The 21,103-nt window shown below is 38.6% G+C and overlaps 3 protein-coding genes across 3 annotated transcripts; all 3 read left to right on the top strand.

Annotated features, from left to right (window-relative positions):
• The first annotated feature begins 211 nt into the window (after window positions 1-211).
• ercc1 (excision repair cross-complementation group 1) lies at window positions 212-9,171 on the top strand. The gene is made up of 9 exons (XM_067444044.1): window positions 212-365; window positions 4,137-4,514; window positions 5,070-5,173; window positions 6,115-6,214; window positions 7,810-7,886; window positions 8,026-8,125; window positions 8,252-8,323; window positions 8,666-8,734; window positions 8,853-9,171. The coding sequence occupies exons 1-9, from the start codon at window positions 303-305 to the stop codon at window positions 8,916-8,918; spliced, it is 1,029 nt and encodes a 342-aa protein (XP_067300145.1). The 5' UTR covers window positions 212-302; the 3' UTR covers window positions 8,919-9,171.
• Window positions 9,172-9,505: 334 nt separating this feature from the next.
• LOC137075470 (granzyme B(G,H)-like) lies at window positions 9,506-17,215 on the top strand. The gene is made up of 6 exons (XM_067444045.1): window positions 9,506-9,668; window positions 11,024-11,086; window positions 11,317-11,464; window positions 15,740-15,887; window positions 15,969-16,226; window positions 16,325-17,215. The coding sequence occupies exons 1-6, from the start codon at window positions 9,542-9,544 to the stop codon at window positions 16,472-16,474; spliced, it is 894 nt and encodes a 297-aa protein (XP_067300146.1). The 5' UTR covers window positions 9,506-9,541; the 3' UTR covers window positions 16,475-17,215.
• A 71-nt stretch (window positions 17,216-17,286) lies between these two features.
• On the top strand, window positions 17,287-18,848 carry LOC137075471 (granzyme B-like). The gene is made up of 5 exons (XM_067444046.1): window positions 17,287-17,397; window positions 17,619-17,766; window positions 17,887-18,055; window positions 18,135-18,392; window positions 18,510-18,848. The coding sequence occupies exons 1-5, from the start codon at window positions 17,352-17,354 to the stop codon at window positions 18,654-18,656; spliced, it is 768 nt and encodes a 255-aa protein (XP_067300147.1). The 5' UTR covers window positions 17,287-17,351; the 3' UTR covers window positions 18,657-18,848.
• Window positions 18,849-21,103: the final 2,255 nt, after the last annotated feature.

The following is a 21,103-nucleotide window of genomic DNA, read 5'->3' as shown; positions in this document are numbered from 1 at the left end:
GGGTGCTTTAAAACTACGGTAGTATAATAAATGTAGTTTAAAATATTTTTTAATAATATAAAAAATCGGAAAAAAGACACAAAAGCTGTTGCAATGTCGTCATCTGTCGGATAGTGTGAGCAAATGTAATACATTAATACATGTAAAAGAGTTTTTGGCGCCATCTGTCGGATAGCAGCTGGCGTCTCAGTATCAATCTATGTTTCTGTGTTTGACACATCTGTCTGACACTGTTTTGTTTCGTTGCAATGGCGGTAGGTTGACTCAAATGTTTGGTTTGTGCAGTTACTGATAATTAATAAATGGAAAAAAAGAAGTTCACTATCAATTTGGATGACTCGGCGTTCACAAGGGAAAGAAGTCCGGTGGGTTTTGTTTCCTTATATGATTATGTTGCTTTCTTTGTAACCCTTTAGACTACATCAATAAAAATCACAAGCAAGATCTAACGTTAACGTTACCAGCTTGATGAGTAACCTTCACACTCTCTCCGGCTGCAAGTTTGCCAGCAAGGTGCTGATGACTCAAATCATACCGATGCATCATGTTGGCCACCGCAAGTACCACCCTTGATCAAGTGCAACACTGTAGACATTTGAACCACATGAAGTTTAAAGTTCACTCATAACGACAATTCTATCATTTAGCCTACTTACCCCCATGTTTATCCATTTAAAACCCATGACCTTTTCCTCTGTGGATCCTTGCATTACGAAGGCCAGAAGCCAGGCATTTTCCCCTCGTTATTTTGACCCCATTTTCGAGAGAGAGAGAATGAGAGAATGTTGATTGACCGCAGCAAAACAACTTTGGCATGACTGCTCGTTATGAACATAAAATCAACTAAACACTTTTTAATATTTATCTTGGTGGGGTGTGTTTTTTTCCACAAGCCTCTTATAATGTTCTTCACTGACACTGCTGTCTTATTAGGAAACAAGTAGACAATAACTCATGGAAATTAAATTGTTAAAGTTGTTAATTGTGTTGTAAATCTTAATTTTTTTCTGAAAATGAATAAAAATAATTGACACAATTATTTTATTACAATCTTTGTATGATCATAGTTTATGCTTTTTATGTGTATATTTGTATTGTTTTAGCCCCACCCCCTATTTTAATGATAGTTTTAATATAACCTTTAAATGACAAAAATAATAAGTTGCAAGAGATTAATAAAATAAAAAAAGGCTGTAGAAGTATATGGCCTCTTTAAGATAAATATTAAATTAAAGGGGTGATGAATTGAGAAATCAATTTTCCCTTGAGCCTTTGATATATAAAAGGTCATGGTAATATAAGAATGAGGGACATGAGTTTCAGTCAATCTCATGTCAATCTTGAGTACCTATAGTAGTATTGCATCCTTCATATCTCCGAAAAGTCTTTAGTTTTATTATATTTATAAAAGAAATATGGGCTGTACCGAAACTTTCCGTAAAAAAACGAGAGCCTGGAGGCGTATTGTGTGGGCGGAGCTAAAGAATGACGAGCGCGCAAAGCGGTGACGTCCTCAAGCGTGGAGAAACCCATGCTATCTCAGCTAATACAGATAATGATCCATAATCAAATCTGAGGCTGAAATAAATTGAACAGGAGAAACGGCTACAGCAAGACCTCCCTCTCTGTGGTGTGTACTGTATTTAGTGGCCTGTTAACATTTGTGTGTCTTTACTCGCAGTTTATAAGGACATGATTCGGACTATTGTATGCGACTAAACCTTAGCAGTAGCAAGCAAAACGGTTTTGCACGTCAGACTAGTGTACATAGAACAACAATGGAGTCCGTTAGCGCGAAGCACGCGATCGTGTCGTTTACTGATGTTTACTCGAGCGACGATAGCCAACAGCATAGACATTTGAAGCAGTTTTACTCACCGGCTGCTTCCAAAGCAGGACCGAACCTTTATCGCTGGGACCGCTCCGTCAAAAACACACTTCTTTGGTATGATTTAGTGAAGTCCTGTGACAGCAGTGAACGGTGGAGATCCACTTTGCGACGCGACTGAAGCGATGTTGTGAAGCTTCCCGTCATTTCTGGGTTCAAATCGGGTCAAATGCAGCGCTGCCTTCCCGGAATGCTGTGCTGAAGCGTTGAAGTCGCTTGATGTCACCCATAGGAATAAAGTGGAGCGCGGCGCGGAGTGTTTATGGGCGTGCATTTCCTCTCTCACTATAGTCACACGCGCGCCCGCCCTACCGGGAGAAGAGCCCGTACGGCCCATACAAGGACCTTCCGCTCTATTAACGTCAAGCCGACCCATACTCGAAAAAAACTCTCTGAAACTTGTGAGAAACCGGAAGGAGTATTTTTGACACAGAAATACTCCATCAAATGTCCAACATTAGTTTTTGAAACTTTGTTTAGGATGGGAATCCAAGTCTTTAACAGTGTAAAAAGCTCAGTATGCATGAAACAGCATTTCACCGCCGCCTTTACAGTGTATGCTGCTTCTGTAGCACTGTTTTGTGAAGCTGAACGAGCAATAAACATGCCGAAGATAACAAGATAATCCTGTGTAAACAAGACACAGGTCGACACTGGATTTGTAGACATATTGAAATTAAAACACAATGCTGTGCCTTTTATATTGGGTACGACAGGAATGGTGCAACTTGTGTGAGTAAAACAAGTTTAAAAAAAAATATGTGATAGTATTGCATTGTTACAGATTGTGTTGATTATGTGTACGTGTCTAACAGAACCATGGGCGTCGGAAGCAAATAAAAAGTGGGTGGGTCAGTAGTGGCTAAGGCAAAATATGATAGGTGGGGAAAATTTTTTGCGGGTGGTCTGGGGGTTCTCCCCCAGAAAAAAAAAAGGATTTCATAGATGTGATTTCCTGCATTATGGTGCGTTTGAGGCCATATCCCTTTCCAAAAAAGACCTCAAACCAGTCAATACCAATAGTCTAATAAAGAGGCTATATTCATTTAACTGCCATAGAAATCAACAGTTTCACAGATAATGATAATGAACAAGTTGCATGTTTTTTATGCTCCGTGTCCAGACAGAAAAAGTGCTGTTTACTAAACGATTGATTGGGCCAGACAAAATTACAGAAATCACTGAATTATGTAACGTGGGTATAGAGTAGGGGTAATACGCATGGCATCAAGTTTTGACGCAAATGCCACACTTTGCCGCCTTTTGCCACACTCGTTCTATCCCTTTCCCCATCACATATCAGATCGGAAAGGTAATTATTTTCAATAAAAAAGAGCAAATATCAGAAAAGGGGAAATAAAGCGTTTAACATGTGTTTAATAATACGTTTCTTGATAAGTTTCTCAGTTAAGGGGTAGTCAAGGTAAGCAGACGTGCTGAATTAGAGACGATAAAAGTGAGTGGGTCCAATATCATTGGTCTTAAAAAGTGGGTGGGTCTTGTCCCACCCACACACAATAGTTCCGACGCCCATGAACAGAACATACCTTAGCATGCTGTCAAAGGCTGAAGAATCCTTTATTTGTTGGTTCATTGCGATTCGAGATCAGACTCTGACATGTATGGGCCAGGGGGCTCACAAAGCCCAACGTCCCAGGGCTATGGGTTTTCCAAACGGGCTACCAAAACGTAAGCACGTCGGCAGGCCGGTGAATCTTAATTAGTGAAATAACATTAATTTATTGATATGCGTTGTTCACTCTCTTGACTTGATATTTGAAGAGCGCGGGCCCGCGTGTGTGTGCTGTTCGCGCATATATCCACCGAACGGGCTGGCCATGTAATACAAAAATAAATCAGTCGTGGGTGATGAGAGAGATAAATCATTGTGTTTGTTTAATTAATACGTTTTAAGAGCCCTGTCAGAAAATCCGGTTGCCGCTTTCAAAACAATCACGCGAACTGACAAGGGAGCAGAAGCTCATTAAATATGCAAATCTTTTCCAATCCTAGCCATGGGCGTTTACTTCTCCAGTGTGGCACGCCCATCAAAGCGTTTCTTGAGAGACCCTCAAAACCAGTGTAGAAAATAGCCTATTACTTATTAGTTATGATGTTTTGCATATGTCATAAGTTGACCTCAAACAACAGTATAAAAAAAGTAAAACAGTCAGTTCATGACACCTTTAAATTATTCAGATGACAGTGTCTCTGAAATTAAATAACATGGTTCCTTTTATTCACACAGGTGGCATTGTTTAAGGCCAAAGATGGTCAAGTAGAAGCTTCATCTGTTCCAGCTCCTGGCCAACCATTGTCCTATGCAGAATTTGTTGTTCAGAGCAAAAACAGGGGACTTCAGGGAACAGCTCATGGATCAGACAAAACAATATCTGCTGTCCAGTCTAGGAACGATTCTGCAGGACAAAGCAGTGTAAACACAACTGGAAGCGGCTCAGTTAGTACATCATTCACAGAGACAGGAAAACCCGAGTCTGAACAGCAGGGACCGGCAGAGGTACCAACCGAAGATCAGACAAAAGAAGAAGGTCAGAGTTTGGAGAGTTGTATCATTCCTCCTCATCTCCTAGGATCTGGGAACAGTATTATTGTCAGTCCTCGACAGGTCTGTATAACTTATGTTCATTATCTATAATTTTCCTGTCTTTAAGGGTACGCCAGTATATTCCCCCCCAAGTTCAACATCGTTTCCCTTTATTCTTTTACACATTTTATAGTACTTCTGAGAAATGCTCTGGTGTGAAGTAGCAGCAGAACGAGCACAGTTGTTTTTGAACATTGATAATAATAAGAAATGTTTCTTGAGCAGCAAATCAACATATTAGAATGATTTCTGAAAGGTCATGTGACACTGAAGACTGAAATAATGATGCAGAAAATTCAGTTTTGCCATCACAGGATATAATATATTTTCAAATATATTAAAATAGAAAAGAGTTATTTTAAACTTCTAATAATATTTTACAATATTACTGTTTTATCGATCAAATGAATGTAGCCTTGGTGAGCATAAGAGACTTCTTTCAAAAACATCAAAATCTTATTGACCCCAAAATTTTGAACGGTAGTGTAAATCAGAACTTACTGACTTTTACTTGACTTCCACTATATAACAATTAAATATAGATTTTGATTATAATATGTTTTTATCTGTACACAGAGAGGGAACCCCATCCTAAAGTTTGTGAGAAATGTTCCTTGGGAGTTTGGAGAAGTGGTGCCGGACTATGTTTTGGGACGGACAACGTGTGCTCTTTTTCTCAGGTTGGTTTGTGTGAATATGTACAGCACCAATGAGAAGATGAATTACGCAAGCTTTAAACTCAAATTTTTTCTATTATTACAGTTGTCAATGTTTCATGCTGTGTGTTTCTCTTGAAATAAGTTATTTCAATTATAGTCAAAGTACTTCTTCCTAATAGGAATCCAAATGTACAAATCCTAGAAGCTTCAGCAGGAAAAAGATGGAGATAAATATGAAAGCAGTGCTGTGGCTGCTTTTCATTATGCACATAATTAGATTTTAATGCAATAGGTTTAATGCTGTAATTTAAGCTTAAATGTAAAAAATAATAATAATTGACTGGTCGACTGGACTAGTGTTTTGTGATTGGTCATCGACTTCGAGTGCGTTTCAGAAATGTCACGCCTCTTTGCGTGATGTGCCTTTTTGTATTAATCCAAATACTAAATGTCTTTTCAGATCTTTTCATGCAATGAAACCTTAGATAATATACGATATAATGTATTATGACATCAAGTGTTGAGTGTTAAATTATAGAAACCTGGTGTCAAGCACGTTTGTGCAAACTCATTTTGTAAGTGTTATCTGAGAATTGAACCCTCTCAGTTTGTGAGGTGTGAAACCACATCATCCAACACCTCTCTTTGCAAAGCAAATTTGTGTGAATTCCGGGAAGCAAACATGTTGATTCTGACTGTGATGACTGTCGCGTTGACAATATGGTCTAGACAATGTAGAATCAGCTGAGAAATGTTAATTATCAAAAGCATTTTTGATATGGCAATAATGGCAAGATGATGCCTTTCGTATTTAATATATGAATCGTTGCAGAAGTTTTTAGTCCCTTAATCAGTGGTTTCATTTTACAAAATTACAAATGGCAAGTTAAAATTACATTTTAATATTCACCAAAAATGTATCAGTACTGTATGGAATGTTTCTCTTTCTCTCATGACCACAGTGTGCGTTACCATAATCTGAACCCAAACTACATCCATGAGCGTCTGAAACAGCTGGGACAGAGTTTCACCCTCAGAGTGTTGCTTGTTCAGGTCGATGTGGTAAGTCTGTCTGTTTCACTCACTCTCGCACATTTCTTTGTCCTTTCTCTTACATGTTGTATTATTTAAATCTCTTGTTGAATTAAATGCTAAATAAATCAATTGTTTGTAAAAACTAAAAACAAAAACAAAATCATAGTGCCCGTTTTTGAAGTTTTAAGCAGCTTTAAAGGTTCACACAAAAATGTAAATTCTGTCATTATTTACTCACCCTCATTTCGTTCCTAACCCATAAGACCTTGTTTTATCTTTGGAACACAAATAAAGATGTTTTGATGAAATCTGAGAGATCTCTGACCCCTCCATATACAGCAATTTAATGACCACTTTCAAGGTACAGAAAGGTAGGAAAGACATTAAAATATTCCATGTGGCTCAAGTGGTTCAACCTTAATTTTATGAAGTGACGAGAATTTTTGCGCTCCACCTATTGCTGGTGTGTGGTGAGCGCACTGGCGCCGTCGTACTGTAGCTGACGTCGCATCATCCAAGTGGATGCTGCACACTGGTGGTGGTTGAGGAGAGATCCCTGACATGAGTCTAAAGCGCTTAAGGTATACAGTAGTACATATGAAAGCGCTATATAAATGCCTTTCATTCATTCATTCATTTATTCATATCTTCTTATCTGTCCCAGTTACTTCAGCGATTAGCATATGGCTTTCTATCAGTAGAAACCCTGGAGTATATTCGAATGATCGTGCCCCCACCACCACACCCCCCATAACCCCCTGAGATGAGAGATTTATGCATTTTATTTCTGGAAAAATTACTCCGATGATGCACTTGGGGGATGGGAGATTGCACTCACAACTCAGCTCGCAGATGCAGCCATTCATGTAAACGGAGCGGCCGAGCAAAGTAAGTGTTTCATCTTCTTAAATTAAGTCGTATTAAAAGTTAAGCTTCCAAAGGCATGAACTGAAAACGCGCCAGACTGAACACGCACTGTGAATGAATATGCCGCGAGCGCGGACGCGTTTACCTCAGCTCTTATCACGAGAGCTCATTCATCACGATGAATGTAATCGGACTCCTGCTCCGTTTGTACTGTGACACTCCCTCAGCGGCTAAATCACATTATATTGAATAGACACTTTCAGTTTTCAGTTGTAGTGACTGTTCTCTAACTGAACTGATTTTGTGAAAAAGAACATGGTGGGAAAAGTGATCCAGTCACAGTAATCCAGTAGCGGAGGCTTTAGGAGTGGCCTCACAGGGCAGTGAAGCATTCTGGGAATTGTTGTCTTTCATCCCCATGAGACAAAAATACATTTTCTGTCTTATCTCAGTCTAGAAAGCACCAAATTCAAAAATTTCCCATTTCTACTACATTAATGACCCAGTTTAAATACAGATTCATCTTCCCAGTGCTGAAGTACCTCTTTAATGTAAATACAGTGCAGCGCTTTGGAAAAATGCCGGCTTACCATTGGTCGACGCTGTTCCGAAAATGAGCGTAGGTCTTAAGGGTTTGGGATGACATGAGTGTAAGTAATTAATGTCAGGTTTTTCATTTTTGGTTGAACTAACCCTTTAATTCAGCTAAAGACTGTTGATGTTTATGTTCCATTTCTTTCTTCCTCATTTATCAGAAAGACCCTCATCATGTACTGAAAGAGCTTGCTCGAATATGCATCATGGCTGACTGTACCCTCATTTTGGCCTGGAGGTAAGGGGATGGTTCTGAATAATCAAGCTGGAGGGGAATTCCTTTAGTGCCTTGTAAAGATAAGGTGTTAAAGTTCCTGTTCTTTTTTAGTGCTTTAATTTAGTTCATTTAACTAAACATACGTGTTTGTATGTGTAAGTCCTGAAGAAGCAGGTCGTTACCTTGAAACATATAAATCCTATGAAAAGAAACCAGCAGATCTTCTGAAAGAACAAGTGGAGAAAAATTACCTGTCCCAGGTTAGAGCTCAAAAATGTATTAATACATTTGAAATTATTATGTATGGTTCATTTAATTAAACACTAATGACATAATTGCTATAAAAACAGTACTGGTCAGTTTTCATAAATACTTTTTGTTGACAGGTTACAGATTGTTTAACCACAGTAAAGTCTGTCAATAAGACGGATGCCATGACTCTTCTGTCTACTTTTTCTGTAAGGAATACTTTTCATTAATATGTTGCACATTTTATTACTCTTGTGACTTGCACTACCATTCAAAACATAATTTTTCTTAAATAAATTATTTGTTTAATAAATAAATGCTGTTCTTTTGAGCTTTCTGTTCATCAATGCATTGATAATAAGAAATGTTTGTTAAGCAACAAATCAGAAAGGATTTCTGAAGGATCATGTGACACTTAAGACTAAAGTAATGGCTGCAGAGACATCTTTCAAAAACATTAAAAAAAACAGAACTCTTTTGAATAGTAGTGTATATAAATTTTAAACTAGTGATCTTGAAATACTTTTATGTTCTTATGTTGATCTCTTCAGTCTTTGGATGGCATCATTAAGGCTTCTAAGGAAGAACTAGTTTTGTGCCCAGGACTCGGTCCACAGAAGGTGTGTAGAGACACTTTGGTATCATATTGTGGGCTTTATACGTAGCATTGAGATGCATACAATAAGTGCATTTTACTCTGTGTGTCTTAATTGCCTTTCCTGACTGTGCTCCATTTAGGCAAGAAGGCTTTATGATGTACTGCACCAACCCTTCGTAAAGACCAAGAAGAAGGAAACCGGATAAATCCAAGCTGCGTTTCACAATATCACTGTCTTAGGAAATAGTCTTTGGTCTATGATGATCTTGGCCTGTAAGTGGAGCAAAAACAGCCTTTTAAAATCCAAAATGCAATGGATAATTTGTTAGTTGTTTTTTGTATTTATTTTTGTATGTAACCGGCTTTTGTAATTCTGTATGTTCGACCTGACTTAAGATGAAAATAACATCAGCATTTTTTCCATGGTTGTTCAATAAATATCAATAATATTTAGGAGTACTATTCTATCATAACTTTCTTATTGCAAATCAATGTTTCCCACACAGACTAATTTGTGGCGGCGCGCCACAGAATCAACACCAGCCGCCACATATTGCGTGTTGTTATTCATTTATTTTTTAATGCCATTTTAAACATGCAGCATATTCGCTCAGCTGCATTTCCTTTCCCTGCTCTTCCTCCATCTCCGTGTCACTCACGTCTCTCTCTCTCTCTCTCTCTCTCTCTCTCTCTCTCTCTCTCTCTCTCTCTCTCTCTCTCTCTCTCTCTCTCTCTCTCTCTCTCTCTCTCTCTCTCTCTCTCTCTCTCTCTCTCTAGTTTAGACTGCACGATTTTCAAACTTGTCGGGTCATTGCTCTTTTCACCCTGCATGACTATCTGTTGTAGCATTCACTGCTGTGTTCACACTGCACGAATCATGATGGATCTGCGACCGAGGGGTTCACACTGCGTGACTTTACAAGAGGAAGAATCGACGACAACTCTCTCTCTCTCCGGTGCGCAAACTACGTTTCCCAACATTTCCAACCAAACACACGTGCGATGTGACAAGTAAAAAACGCGAGATCACACGTGCGTCAGACCGGAGTTCTGGTCTATAACTCCTCCCTGAACCTTTGGTCACACTCATAGGCCTACTCATTGGTGGTCAAACATGAACATACAATTTTCAATTAAATAAATGTTCTATATTTAAGTTTAAAATTATTTATTGAATATTTTGAGATCTTAACTCAAAATCTCAGATCATAATTCTGTTCTTATTTTTAGGTTTTGCATTTGAAAACAATATTTAGACATGACACTAGATTTTTTTTAATGTGAAATTTTAAAACATTATTAACTTGCATCCTAATATTTTTGATGATACTTGAGCCTATATAAGCATACCAAAGTGAATAGTAATTAATGCAAGCAAATATAATTTAACCCAAGAAAAGGTTAAAATAGTGCTAAAAAGGCAAACATATTTTTCCTTATATGTACAGTAGGCTATATACATATGAATTAATACCGAATCAAGATCGACATCTAAATCGATATCCCTACCCCCGGTATAACATGGAACAACACCTCCCACAACAAACTGCTGTGTAATTTGTGGAAAAGACTGCAAATGGAACAAAACCTGTAGAAACCACCTATATAAGAAAAAATGGACGGAAAATGTGGACAGACTCAGATAAACTGACTCAGAGTATGAATGTGTTTGTGGGCCAAATGTTTATGGCCATCCCACATATGCCACATGTATAAATGTAAATCCACTGGTCAAATCAACACTAACTAAGCCATGCCAAGGGAGCTTTTATACTGCACTCAGTGATGAATAGGAATCTTCCTAAAGCCGTTTTTCATTAATGGGAATCTTATATTGTTTGCATAATCTTTAAAGGGATAGTTTACCCAAATATGTAAATGATGTCATCATTTACTTACTCTCATAGTGTTCCAAACCTGTATGACTTTCTTCTGTGGAACATAAAATAACATATTTTGAAGATGAAGAAAAAAAACAGTTTTTGTACATATAATCGAAGTCAATGACCACCAAAACTGCTTGGTTACCAACATTCTTTAAAATATATTCCGTGTTCTACAGAAGAAAGTCAGGTGATACAGGAACGACACAAGAGTGAATAAATGCTGACAGAACTTAATTTTCCAGTGAACTACCACCTTTCTATGTGGTTTATGGTTTACCTGAGAATTCACTGTGTTATTAATACATGCATGTTAGAAATTTCCCCTACACCTTTCCTTTGTGTACTTTCATACGCGACAAAGTAGATCAGAGGCAGTATATAGCCCCCACTGACAGTCAAATCCTTTTCATGTTCATTTCCTGTAGCAGCACCATCGTACATCATGCTGCTCAGTGTCTGTCTCCTGCTGTCTGTCTTCTGTCTGTCTGGTAAGACATTCACCTTTTACATCAGTCAGGCAGATTGTTTTGGGAGGGAATATTTTAATAAGATGCAATTATGCAACCACATCTTTGTACCAATGGCTTTCAAACAGATTTGAGTCATTTTGATATTTAGAGAAATGCACATAAGCTCATAACCATTTTGCTTCTGTAATTTGACATGTTCAAGTTAAACTGCCCAAGTTGTAGTTACCATGACTCTTGTGTCATCACAGGAGGGTTAGAGAGTGGCATTGTAGGAGGCAAAGAGGTTAAACCTCATTCCAGACCATACATGGCTTCTCTCCAGTATAAAAGACAACATTACTGTGGAGGGATGCTGATTTCGGATAATTATGTGCTGACATCAGCCCACTGTTTGGAGTAAGTATGCATGCATATATCCTTAATAAACAGGGCAATATGTAAGGAGAGTGGGGTAAGATGAGCCATTTTTAGTTATGTGGCCTTCAGAATAAGGGAAAATTAGGCATAAAAATGTCAGGATGTTTCCCATCAGGATGCATGACAACGCATTCTAAAAAAAAAAGGTTTCTTGTACAAAAGGTTTCTGTGGCTAAATTTGCCCCAGGTTAGGGGTAAGTTGCACCATCTGAGTCTAAACTGACCATCTAAATCAGGGGTGTCCAAACTCGGTCCTGGAGGGCCACTGTCCTGCAGAGTTTAGCTCCAGCTTGCCTCAACACACCTGCCTGGAAGTTTGTATGCAGTTCAGGTGTATATAATTGGGGTTGGAGCTAAACTCTGCAGGACAGTGACCCTCCAGGACCAGAATTGAACACCCCTGATCTAAATGATTGTGACTCAAACCCATGTGAAATTTTAAAGGTGCCCTAGAATGAGTTGAAACAATATGCTAAATTGTTCTCTGATATCTACATAGAGGGTATGTGGCTTATTTAAGAGCAAAAATTGTCCAAATACAGTTTTACAGGTCCATTTACAAGCCTATAAATTGTCCCTAGGATGAATATTAATGTTGAGCTCTGCTCTGATTGGCTTATTTCAGCAGCACACAGCAGTTCAATTGTTCAGCAAAGCGGCTCGTGAGTCCTGACCGTCCTGACAGAACACAGACCAACTGAATGATCCTTAAAGCAGAACATCTCAAATGGAGATGGCTAAAATGCCGCCTACTTGTTTATTGGTGTTTTCAGATCATCCACGCGCGAGAGAGAGAGCTCGCGTGCATATGGTTGCCAGATTGTACATGTTTAGGTAAAACACCGTGTTCTTTTCAGAAAATAACAGAAAAGTTATTTTCAACAATATGGCATGTTTATATAACATTATTCACAATGTAGGCTATGCAGTGACTGTGATGTACTCTGAAATACAAGCATGCAAAAATATCATACTTAAGTTCTCAAAAATATAAATATATTTTTTTTACAAAATTAATAGCCTTGTCAAATGACTAGCTTATCGTTGACGTTTGCTAGAAGGATCGAGTAAACGATCTGTAAGCAACTACGGTTGTATTTTGTTATACTAAATAATATTAACATTTGTCATTAGACACTATTTAGTTTTGTATGGTACTTGGGAGTTTCCTATAGTTACTGTAGCCTACTAGCATCTTGCGTTATCTAGACAATGCTGTCTCTCTGAGAAACTTTCAATTTAACTGCTTGCTGCTTCCTTGCAGCAATACAGTTGTAATTGCCACTTTCTTCAGTTTAAGACGCTGAACGAAGCTTGCTTAAAATGGGCCGAACAAACGAACGATTTTGAATAAAATTGTTGCGGTATCCGATTATAAAAATAATCCATGACTGTTGACATTTTTTATCTGTGGGAAGGGTAGACAAGTCCTCACGTCCCCTGCACAGCCTGTAACGTGACGTGTGTCCATGAGAGCTGCAGTTTTTGCTATTCTCCAGGGATGGAAATTAGCACCCGCCACCAGCCAAATGCGGGTGATTTTGAGTTGTGGCGGGTAAACTTGCTTCACCTACCGGCCACCGTGGCGGGTACATAAAAATAGCATACTGTTTCCCCTCTTTGTAAACTTTGTTTAATGCATGCGAGTGCGGCGGATGTAGTGCCAGAAGACGCGAATAAGAACTCGCGCGCGCTGAGAGAAGATCCATCACTTTGCATCATCCGAGAGCGCGCACTTGTCTCACAGCGTGCAAATATTGAGTTCTCTTTCAAGTCTTGCGCTTAAACGGACAAACTCACACAAAAAGTATGTCAACTTGTCAATCTTGATGAGTATCCAAGCAGACATACCGGTAGTCTGAATATGCCTTAAGTGAACTGTTGGCTATAGTCGAGAAAGACGAGCATCTATTAGGTCTTAAAGGGTCAGTAGCGTTTACTGCTCTGTTTAATGTCAAACAAAAGGACATCACTCACTGCTCTTGATTGAATAGGTTTTGTAACTTTTCAACCTTCATAATATATTTTTAAGACTCTTGTGATGATAAATCGACTTACAATAGGTTGAATGACACGTCTGCCATAGCTTGATGGGGTCTGTATCGTTTTTAATCATACTTTTAAACTTCGGGTTTCGGGTAGTAACCCGAGAACAAAAAGAACTACAAAATTCGACTGCTTTACGGCATATACGTCACTTCCACCAACACCCACACTTCCTTAAATTCGGACGTGCGAGCCCAACTTTGTTCGTCGGATTATATAGTCATGTCCGAAGCAGCAGAGACAAATAAGAAAGAAAAGGTTTTGTTGGAGGAAAGCAATAAGAGGAAACGAAAAAGTGATGTGATTAAAGGCAGGATGAGGATCAACATTGGACCAGCGTTTGCTCGTTGGCGTGAGCTGAAGGAGGCGTGCCCGACCGATGCTGTCATGCTTGTTACGGTGATTACCTACAACTCAAACATTGAATTGAAGTATCATATAGATTCTGTAAAACGGTAACCAATAGACTACTGTAATGACGCTGGCTTGTAAACGTGAGCATCGTGATTATTTGGCGTTTGAAAAAAAAAAACCCATGAAATTATATTCATATGACATGCTGAAACATATGCCACTGACTGTAACGTTACCTGGGATGAAGACATTTCACACGCGCCGCCAGAAGAACACCTGCAATGTGAACTCCTCCTGCAGTGTTCAGGATAACTGTTAGTGCTGCACCGACCCGCGGCGCCACTTTTATGAAGTTATTTGGCCCGCACCGCACCACTGTATATATTTTTACAACCCGCCCCTCACCCGCGAGCATTAAATAGACATACGGGGTCCGCGGGTTATGAGACGACCCACGCATCACTAGTTCAGGGCTATCAGGGTTGTCATGTCAACAAATGCACGCGCGATGGCATCCCCTGTTGTAGGATGACAGATCTTATGACAGTAGTTGAGGACATTATTTTTTCCAAACTGTAGGGGGACCCCGAGAGCAAAAGTTGCCAAGTGCTGCTTTAAATATGCAGTTATTTTACATTTGATTACTTTATTCAATTTCTGTATACCTTTCTGCAGGCCAATAGGCCTGTACATTATTATTTAATGTACACATGAGTGAGGTCAAGTTAAACATTTTAGTTTGAATTTTATTTTATACTGTGGGTTGTTGCAATGTGCTAAATTAATATTTGCATAATTTGTAAGCCTAATTGATTTATTATTTAAAACTTTAATATTAATTAATTCAATTGCAATGCCTTGATTTTTAGTAAAGTTACAGTCATACCATTAGCCATAAATGCAATGGATAATTGGCATAATTTATTTTAGTGTTTTGGTTTCAGCCAATAATTTTTATTTTGGTGCATCCCTACTGACAATGTTCTGCTCGGTATGTCGTCAACACGCTTCAGAAGATGCGGAATCATCCAAATGCCACCTCCAGGTAAAAAAAAAAACAACAACAAAAAAGAGCGCAGAGCCCTACTCATTTAATGAAATGTATATCAGTTCATGGTTTGTGTGTGTATAAGAGAGAAAGAAAAATGTTAGTATTTCATTGAGACTTGAGATTAAATAAACTTCTTAAATATTGTAGAGCTTGTAGTATACATTTTTCACATGCAGTTACACATTGTCGGTTAAAAACAAGAAAATTGTGACAATGAAGAAACGCCTGACAATGAACATGTTCGGACAGATGCAAATGTTGGGGGCGTGCACATAAATGATCCCCAACGGTTGCGACACCGGTGGCGTTATGTTGAGAATCACTTATTTTTCATGCATTTAAAAATAAAATTTAAAAAAAAGCCAGATTTACATATGAAGGAGGAGGTAATGGTGTTTGAGACTCACAGAATGTGATGTCCATGTACTGAACTCTTATTTCACTATGGCAATGCATAATTATTTTAATGCAAGTTTTCATTCTAGGTCACCTTTAAAAAACACATTTTCTGGATAAATTTGCTTTGAGTAACTGCAGCCATTTCATCTGTTACGCTCACATTTTACATTATACAAGGTCTGGCAGAAATTGTGGGTGGTTCCAAAATACACGGTTACATGACAATAAAATACAGCTGCCAAGATACTGGGGGTTCCCACTAGCTCATCTTACCCCATCCCCTAGTGTTCAAAAACAGTTGTATTTATAAAATGGTCTTTTAGTCTTTATTTTGTTTTTATTGTAACGATGTACTGACATGATGTTTTTCACTAAAATAACCTTAACATTAAATGTATTCACAGTCAGACCTTCAATTCCTTAGAAGTTGTTCTGGGAGCTCACAATATCAGCCAGAACGAGGCCAGCCAGCAGATAATCCAAGTAGAGAAGTACATCAAACATCCCCATTATGCGAAAAATGACTTCACCTATGATATTATGTTACTAAAGGTATTCATGGTGCTCAAATTGTGCTTTTTTTGGGGTGGATCTAATTTTGTATTCAGGTATTCACTGATTAATATTTTACAGTTGAAGACCAAAGCTGTGCGGAATAAGTTTGTGGATGTTGTCGATCTACCTAAGAACAATGAAAATATTCCTGCCCATATCGAATGCTCCATTGCCGGCTGGGGTATGGAGAAACCCGGAGGAGAAGCATCAAGTGTTCTGCATGAAGTCAGACTCAAATTGCAGTTCAGCTTTGAATGTAAAAATAAGTGGCAGCAGTATTTTAACTCTGAGAAAATGATCTGTAGCATCTCAGATGGGAAAAGGGCTTTCTGCCAGGTACTGAAACTGTCAGTTTAGATGATTAACAAAGATTTCATATAATTATTCATATAATGGCAGAGTACATTTTAAGTCTTTCATCTGTTTCTTTCTAGGGTGATTCTGGCAGTCCTCTTTTTTGTGACTCTAAACTTCAAGGAATGGCTGCATACACATATCTTTCTAACTGTAAATCCAAGAAGTTTCCTGAGGTCTACATGAAAATATCTGCCTTCCTTCCGTGGATTAGGAAGTACATTAAGTGATTGAAATAGCATCTTATACATGTAACATTTATGCACCTAAATCATGTGTATAATTAATACACTTAACAGCTTGCATATGAATAAGATAAAAAGCCAATTTACATTTCACCAAATGAATGTTTTTAAAAAGACAAACAAATAAAAGTAAAGAAAAAATCTAATCTAATTTATCAAACACCTAAACCAGAAATAAAATCAGGTGTATAACTTGGTGCACATGAAGCTACAGGACATTGATTATCTTGATATTAAAATATATAGATTGCTATACCATTAATTCATTCATTGATCCTTATATGACCTTCTAGATTCAGATATGGCTGGAGCCTATCCCAGTTTCTTAGGCCAGAGGCTATAACCGGCATAATTATACATATTATAAAATGGCAGTAAAGTGGTATTGCAAAGATGAAGATGTCCATAAAAGTGATGTGAAGTACAAATGTCATTAGAAGGCCAGCAAAATAGAATTTATAAATTGAAATCAACCACTATTTTGATAAAACAAACATGCATTTGTTAATATGTTTTGTTTCCCATTTACCTGTTTTTCTTTTTTCTTTTATAGCCAGTAACTTGTTGATGTCACTCATTGTTAGTTTGTTTGCCACAACCAATGTCCAGTCATTGGCTGCAAATAAAATTAGTCAGTCAGTGTGTGATCGCTAGGACCGAGAATGAGTTTTGGAATTTTGTCACTTTTTATTGTATTTTATTTCTAATAAAAGTACTTTAAATTGAGTATTTCATTACTCGGTTGTTTTTTTGTACACACGTGTGGTTTGAAGTAAAAGGGGAGGAGATACAACTGAGGGTAGGTTTGAGTATACTATTTATGTACATGCGATGCTTTGACACAGGTTGTTAAGGTTGCATCATGGTTCTTTACGCTTTTCTTCTTCTCCTTGGTATCTCTTTAGCTGGTAAGATATTATTCATTTCTTCCTGACTGAATTTGCATTGTGCATCTTTTTGCAAGAGCAGAAAATATGAACACTCAAATACTTCTACGCTAGAATATAATTTAAATGATATATATTACATAATATAGATAGAATGCAAATTGTAAAACGTCTATGTGCATTCAATACCTCTGGTAAAATTAGTCTGGTAATGGTTTAAGTTACTTCTGTTTTTGTCATAGGTGCGATAGAGATTGGTATTATAGGTGGAAAAGAGGCTAAACCTCATTCCAGACCATACATGGCATCTCTTCAGATAAATAAATATCACAAATGTGGAGGGATGCTGATCAGAGAGGATTATGTACTGACAGCGGCCCACTGTTTGAAGTGAGTATGTCCCAGGATGTGTGCGTCCGAAGGATATACCCTCAAGACTTTTAATTTACCTATCTCTGTGTTTGATTCAAATTCTTAAATGCTTACACAGTTTTTAAATTGTTCCCGCAGTAGCAGTGCCTTCTCTGGTCAGGACAACTTTGAGATTGTTCTGGGAGCTCACAACATCAAGCAGGACGAGAAGAGCCAGCAGAGAATCAAAGTGATAAAATACATCCGACATCCTATGTTTCAACGTAATAAAGAGAAGAACTACAGCTATGATATCATGTTACTAAAGGTATATTAACCTTCAATTACTGTTGATCTATATTATGTGCTTTGTTTGCTCCCTTTATCTTATTTTCTGTTATTTGTAGCTGAAGACCAAAGCCAAGCTGAATAAATTTGTGAAAGTTATGCCTCTTCTTAAGAAAAATGAAACAACACCAGCTAATGGTAAATGCTCCATTGCTGGTTGGGGGTATAAAAAACCAAAAGCAGATCCATCAAATGTGATGCTGGAAGTCCCTCTTAAACTGCAGGACAACTCAAAATGTAAAGAAATGTGGCAGCAATACTTCAACTCTGAGAGAATGATCTGTAGTGTTTCAGATGGGAAACATGCTTTTTGTCAGGTATATTATTATTATATTATATTATATTATATTATATTATATTATATTATATTATATTATATTATATTATATTATATTATATTATATCATTTATATTTTCTTCTGTCCTTCTTAAAGGGTGATTCAGGAAGTCCTCTTATCTGCAATACTAAAGCACAAGGAATTGCTTCATATACCCTCGACGAATGTACAAACAAAGCATATCCTCAGACTTATGTAAAGATCTCCTACTTCCTCCCCTGGATTAAAAAGAACATTGGTTAAAAAAACAAGAGCGAGAAAACATAAATTGGGCTCTTAAATTAAAAGTGCCGTTTTTTCCCCTTCTTTTTCTTTCTCACACTTTTAGCCATTTTTTCTGCATATGTCTGCTAATTATTTGTTCCTGCTGTAACTGTCAAAACCCCATATGTTTAGCCAGTTTGAAATTATTAATAAACGGGTGATAACACTTGATTTCTGATGTGAAGTGTTTATTCATTGACCATAACTTCCCTTAAAATAAGGGGTACATTTAGATATAGATGACAAGGAAAATCTTATTTAAGATGAATAAACAGAACAAACATTCCCTTTCGTTCAGTCACTCCGAGTAACGTCAGTGACTGAAGAATGGGGGTTTTGCTTAGAAGCCTATCAACTTCGAGATCTAAGAAAGCGCCCAATGGCAGTGCCAATGCCATGGGCATGTGGAATTTGCATAGCGGACTCCGCCCCACCAAAACAGAGGTTGTCTCACTGGATAGTGGACACCATTGTTTTGGCATACCAGCAGCAGGGGCGTCCATGTCACCTTGGGGTTAGAACACCCAGTGTGTGGCCTCCGCTTTAGCACATGGCACTCTGGTAACAGACATCTGCAAAGCTGCAGGCTGGGCGACACCAAACACATTCACCAGATTCTACAACCTCCGAGTGGAGCCTGTGTCCAACTATGTACTCGCCTCTAAAAGTGGCCGGTAATGGACCAGACTCAGGTGTCATCGCTTGCTCGCCATTCCACTCCACGGACTGGATACGTGCGATATTCTTCTCAGGTGAGCTTCCTCGAAAGCCTTGAGGCTAGGTGCCTCCGTGTGCACGGTTCCATCTCAGGCGGACCCCCACATGTGTATTTCCACCGTAAGCCTCCCTGAGCGGGTGTCTTTCCCTTGGCAAGGTCGGCAGCCTTGCCACTCCTAGGGATAAAAATCCACCTTCGGCTGGTACTCCAGTGTTCTTCCATATGCAGCCCTCGTCCATTAGGAATAAGTGTATTCCTAAATCCTCCCTACGGGTAGGCATCTTGGTGCATACTTCCAGCTGGAATATGCTTCCCAATGTACATTGTTAATCCTGTGTTAGATGGGAGTCCTGCGTCCGTACTAGTCTTAGGACAGGGACCTCACGTCTACGCAGGGCACTGGAAGACAGCCGAGTGGCGTGATTGTATTGGGACCCCATTCGTCACTTACTGGTGTTAATCGGAGTGACTGAACGAAAGGCAACATTACGTATGTAACCCTCGTTCCCTGAGGAGGGAACGGAGACGGAACATTCCTCTGCCACATCCACTGTACCATAGCCTAGAAATCTAGTTGCACCCTAGCGGCAGCAAATTTAATTTGCCCGCAAGTGTCGTCTAGGAACTCTCAATACCCATCTGAGCTGTATTCCTCAGAATCTGGATGGCCCAATCACATCGTGTATAGAGTCGGCGGGCGGGGCCATAATGACGACGGCCGAGTTGTGTTTGCGTACTTCTAGTAAACACAGAAACTGGCGAACGGCGGCGGTCATTCGAATCAGCTTTGACCGTGACTCTGGAAGACTTGGAGTTAAGCTTTTCTCTGAGAAAAGAACAAAGAGCGGCACTGAAGTCATTCTTAAAAAGGGAAGATGTGTTCGGAGTTTAGCCGACCGGATACGGTGAATGTTTAATCAGTCAGCGAGCTCTGCTTCACCTTCGTTGCTCTGGTTGGTGTAGCGCTATCCTATCGCGTGCAGAGGGAGACAACCGTTTATCCCGCCCCTCGGATTGAGCTCTGTCTATGGTGAGTTTCCAGACCAAACATCTTGATGTGGGTCTGGCTTGTCAGGCTAGCTGTACCACTGAAATGGCCAGTTGTTCAGTCTTGACTCCTCAGCAGGTAAACATTATGCAATCATGCCAGCGACTTCCTGTTTATACCCACACAGTGGGGTGGAGTCCGCTATGCAAATTCCACTCCGTTGCCTCTTCAGGGAATGAGGGTTACATACATAACCGAGACGTTCATTCAGATATTAAAGTTAGTTATAATATAAATATATTTTTATATATAAAGGCTCCATAGTCTTGCTTAAAAGTGTACACACAGCTTGCAAAATCTGAATCATTTTAACAAACTAAGAGGGATCTTAAAAAAATGCATGTTATTATTTTAATTTTGTGCTACATAAGATATTTTACATAAAAGATGTTTACAGTCCACAAGACAATTTTTTTTTGTTGAATTTATAAAAATGACTCTGTTCAAAAGTTAATGTACTCTTGATTCTTTTGGAAAACGTATTGAATTTGAAGATCAAGGTAAATTGTACTTAATTTGTCTTCCAGGAAACATGCAAGTATCTTCTGTTGCTTCAGAAGGGCAATATACTAATACAAAAGTTTTCACCACCCAGCTCCAAATGCATTGTTTTTTTCTGGAACATCAGTGAACGTTTTAACTTTTTTAATAGTTGTGTTT

This window comes from Pseudorasbora parva, chromosome 5, assembly GCF_024679245.1.
Source record: "Pseudorasbora parva isolate DD20220531a chromosome 5, ASM2467924v1, whole genome shotgun sequence".
NCBI classification, from domain to species: domain Eukaryota; kingdom Metazoa; phylum Chordata; class Actinopteri; order Cypriniformes; family Gobionidae; genus Pseudorasbora; species Pseudorasbora parva.
The sequence above is the reverse complement of the archived record's forward strand: the minus strand, read 5'-3'. Positions and strand labels throughout refer to the sequence as shown.

Coding starts and splice junctions, on each gene's coding strand:
- ercc1 (XM_067444044.1), top strand. CDS start 303: ATGGAAAAAAAGAAGTTCACTATCAATTTGGATGACTCGGCGTTCACA. Junction 366..4,136: donor TCACAAGGGAAAGAAGTCCG/GTGGGTTTTGTT, acceptor TTATTCACACAG/GTGGCATTGTTTAAGGCCAA. Junction 6,215..7,809: donor TGCTTGTTCAGGTCGATGTG/GTAAGTCTGTCT, acceptor CTCATTTATCAG/AAAGACCCTCATCATGTACT.
- LOC137075470 (XM_067444045.1), top strand. CDS start 9,542: ATGACTATCTGTTGTAGCATTCACTGCTGTGTTCACACTGCACGAATC. Junction 11,087..11,316: donor GTCTGTCTTCTGTCTGTCTG/GTAAGACATTCA, acceptor GTGTCATCACAG/GAGGGTTAGAGAGTGGCATT. Junction 15,888..15,968: donor ATGATATTATGTTACTAAAG/GTATTCATGGTG, acceptor AATATTTTACAG/TTGAAGACCAAAGCTGTGCG.
- LOC137075471 (XM_067444046.1), top strand. CDS start 17,352: ATGGTTCTTTACGCTTTTCTTCTTCTCCTTGGTATCTCTTTAGCTG. Junction 17,398..17,618: donor CCTTGGTATCTCTTTAGCTG/GTAAGATATTAT, acceptor TTTTTGTCATAG/GTGCGATAGAGATTGGTATT. Junction 17,767..17,886: donor ACAGCGGCCCACTGTTTGAA/GTGAGTATGTCC, acceptor TTGTTCCCGCAG/TAGCAGTGCCTTCTCTGGTC.